This window comes from Priapulus caudatus, unplaced genomic scaffold (genome assembly GCF_000485595.1).
Source record: "Priapulus caudatus unplaced genomic scaffold, Priapulus_caudatus-5.0.1 Scaffold254, whole genome shotgun sequence".
Taxonomy (NCBI): Eukaryota; Metazoa; Priapulida; class Priapulimorpha; order Priapulimorphida; family Priapulidae; genus Priapulus; species Priapulus caudatus.
The window spans coordinates 195,584-199,599 of NW_014577315.1; the positions used below are offsets into that span (position 1 = coordinate 195,584).

Sequence of the window (4,016 nt, forward strand, 5' to 3'; positions counted from 1 at the left end):
AGCCATGTAGGATAGCCATGTGGGAGAGCCATGTAGGAGAGCCATGTAGGATAGCCATGTGGGAGAGCCATGTAGGATAGCCATGTGGGAGAGCCATGTAGGATAGCCATGTGGGAGAGCCATGTAGGATAGCCATGTAGGATAGCCATGTAGGATAGCCATGTGGGATAGCCATGTAGGAGAGCCATGTGAGAGAGCCATGTAGGAGAGCCATGTAGGATAGCCATGTGGGGTGTAGATGCTCTGCGCGCATAGCTGCTACCTCGTAGCAGCATTGTCGTGCTGCTGCCATGTAAATTCGCTTCAGTAGCAGATACAGGTGATGTCTATTGCAATACGGTGGTTATTAGGATTCCTTTAGATTGCCAGGCTGAAACCAACCCCGTGCCACTTCATTTCGTTAGTGGAAACCGGTAACGGCTATTGTTATGACGTTTGAGACTGGAATATCCTAGGCATGCCGATGCCTAAGCTAGCTGGAAGATCGATAGGCATGCCTATCGGGCAATGTGGCTGGCCAGATAACTGACCAGGCCATGATACACAAAGGATTTTCGTTCTCTGTTTATAGTCAAGATTATATTACATGAGACATTTCATACAGATAGCTAATTTAAATGCTACACATACTATTGCATTATTAAATGGACCACTTAGGTACTGGAATTTATTTTTTAAACTACACAATAAAATGAATCAATAATCAAAACATAAGTAAGTAACTGACCAATCAGACAAGCGGACAATGCGAGTGTGCAACTCGCTGCTTGGCCAGTCATTCATTAAACGCTACCTGTTTCTACTGTTAAAGTGAGGAGACAGCGGATATAGACAATCCCGCTGATAATCAGCGTAATGCGTTACTGATCGATATGTCCGCTGCAAATCGATCAGCCGATGGGAAAATCGTGGCGGCTTCGCGTGGCACGGAAGCCGGTTTAAGCTTTCCGCGTGACGTATGCGCAGCTACAGTAGATTCGATCGGCGTTTACGACGATGCTACCACTACCCAGTAGTATGGAAATCGTAAACTGTTTGAAGGGGTGGATATATGTTTCTATGAGACCGACTGATCGCGTGATGTCAGTGTACGTCAGTGTGACGTCAGTGACTATACACCACCATAGACCAATCACGCACGCACATCCATGTATGCATATATGGCACATCCATAATATATTGCAGCCGGCTGTTTGGGGTTGTAGGATATGTTTACTAGGCACTTCTAATTTTAACATATATTTTAAATTTAATTAGGGTTAGAGTTAGGGTTAAGGTTAGGGTTAGGGTTAGGGTTAGGGTTAGGGCACTTTTTAGGGGTTTTGCATCATTCTTTAATATATCGTAAAATATATGTTAAAATTAGAAGTGCCTAGTAAACATATCCTACAACCCCAAACAGCCGGCTGCTAATATATTAATCCGTACACTGACGTCACGCGATCAGTCGGTCTCATGGAAACATATGCCCACCGTTTGGGGGCATATGTGATAAAGAATTCGATATATTCGACATGCACGCATTTAGGCGACCGCATGTTATGTGTCAAGATTAGGGTGGGTATATAGGAAGCCGTGGTTTGGCCAGCCGCTATTTCTCGGGGAGTCGGTCATCATTTTATACGGGAATTTTTCGGACAATGATTACGTGAAAACACATTAGCTCGATCAAGTCAATCCAAAGCGTGGTGCAATCTAATACACGATTCAGGTTAATCTAATTTCGTGCTATCTGGCGCCATTCGTAAAGCTATTAAATTCAAGTTACAGCAAACCGTGCAACAAAATCCAATTTACATACAGCGGGCTGATAACTTGATAAAGTGCCGCTGCGTGATCGCGTTTCTCCTGGCTTTACCTGAGTTCCTTTACATTCTTTCAGGAAGTCACGTTCAACAAACTATTCGATCTGACGGCGCCAAATCGCACCAAGTCGAAGCAGGCCTCTGGACAGGCCAATACGGGGTATGATTTTGTAAGATAGTGTGTGTGCGAATGCGTAATAAGTTGTTTCCATTCTTATCACGTTGCACCATTTTAAACGTAAGTACGTAAATTAAAATAACGTCAGCAGGTTCAGGCCGAAATCTGTAAAACCTTCAATCCTTCCCGTGGAGATTATTGACATGTAGTCACCCATAAACAGCGACAGAGTCATAAATGTGCGAGGGGAAACCAGGTAATCATCCAGAACGATCGCGAGAAACTAGTTTACTCTAGACCCTATAGCTACGTTTACTGGACAGGCCTAATCACATTACACTGCATCGCCAGACAAGTCAACAATCACGAAATGCGATGTATAAGGTCTGAATTAGGTGAAGCCAACGGCATAAAATCGCTTACGAACGCACCGTGACGGCAGTGTAATATGCGTAAATAATGAATGATACTCGTACGTATGTTTCGATCTCGCTAATTCGATCAACGTTTTGCGGAACACTTTGAGAATTCAATTAGGCAAGCAGTCGGCTTTTCTTTTTCAATGTAACAAGTAGGATGCATAGCATCCATAGTTGCGTCGGTGTACGGTTGAATAACGAATGAACAACACGTGATGTGAACCGGGGGTGGACTCCTGCTAAGAAAATAGTTAATGAGCCCACAACGCTAAGATAAGGGGGTTAATTGCAAAAGTCTATTCTTCGGGCTCAGAGTGCATGAGACAACATCATATTAGTGCCGGCTTCAAAGGAATTTCTCACCTACTAGTGACTACTCAGCTACATATACACTGAACCAAAAAAGTTCACGAGTCGGTCAACTCTCCCTTCTCGCTATAGTTCGCATGTTAGAGCCTCCGGCTACATATTTACGCTTTAACAACGGTGACTTACCATACATTCCACACGCTGTTGTATGTCTAATATCTCGCGTGCTGGATAATTGCAAATACGGTTTTTAACGTATCAAGAATGAACGGACTGTCATTCATACAGCGAAGCATTACGACGCTTACATATCCCTAAAAACATCAATTTAACTCGATATGTAATTCAGAAAATTTTTGGGAGAACATCCGTGCAGATTCAACAGCGTCCACGAGCCACCATGAAGCCAGGAGAGAGAGAGAAAATGAATTCCTGTTATAATGACTTATCTTTATAATCTTAATTAATATAATAAATGAATAAAAGTAATCATCGTATCTTTAGTTCACGGCGGAGTTTAGTTTTGCATTCATCATATCGAGGAGGAATGTACTCGACTATCAAGGAGGATAAAATTGCCTTTTGCCTCCTCTTCCTCTACCGCGCCTCCTCATCATCGTCACTCTCCTTCTTCATCGTTCTCTCTCTCACTCTATCTAGTTCTCCCTCGTATGCGCTCTTGCGTGCTCTCACATGCTTTCATTGGCCTGTCGCTATACGGTTTCATCTGCTCTTGCCGCCTTGGTACACACAGACGATGAACACAAAGAAACAGAGCGTGCTTAGTTCCGTGTCTTCGGCTCCAGTCAAGAGCTGACTTAAGTGTACATGGGACTTCAGGTTAAATGGAGAGAAAGACGGGAAATGGGGGTAAAGGCTGAAAAACCGATAGAAAATGTAAAAGATAAATGATGATGGCTAATTATAATAGTGTAGAAGGGAAGCTTACTGAAAGGAATATATACGTTGTGAACGTCGTAGTAGATTCATAGCGGATTGCAACGTACTAACGTAAGTAGAGACAAGCAGAGAGAGAGAGAGAGAGGAAGAGACATAAAGAGTGCTCCATAAGAGACGACGTAAGATAAAAAAAATAAATAATCTAGTTGTCGAGCCTGTTGAGGAATAATGAGTTCTTTAAGTTTTATTTTTGTGTCAAAGCGATCTAACGGTATGCAGGGATATCACGATGCATCCAGTCAATTTGGTTTTACAGACATTTCAGACTCCTAGACAATCGATGGTCTAGCACGTGCGATTACTTACACGCGCGCGCACACTACTTCGATTTTGTATTAGTAACATGTAAATTTCATGTTATATACTACTGTAGACTGATTTAACGCACTCGACAGAAGTGGAGAT

General features: G+C 42.8%; 1 protein-coding gene across 1 annotated transcript in view; it reads left to right on the forward strand.

Moving 5' to 3' along the window:
- Positions 1-1,984, forward strand: part of LOC106808107 (dual 3',5'-cyclic-AMP and -GMP phosphodiesterase 11A-like) — a 45,446-nt gene extending 43,462 nt beyond the window's left edge. Inside the window, exon 6 of the mRNA XM_014810682.1 lies at positions 1,883-1,984. Coding sequence (XP_014666168.1) covers positions 1,883-1,984 — 102 coding nt within the window. The remainder of the gene's footprint in view (positions 1-1,882) is intronic.
- Positions 1,985-4,016: the final 2,032 nt, after the last annotated feature.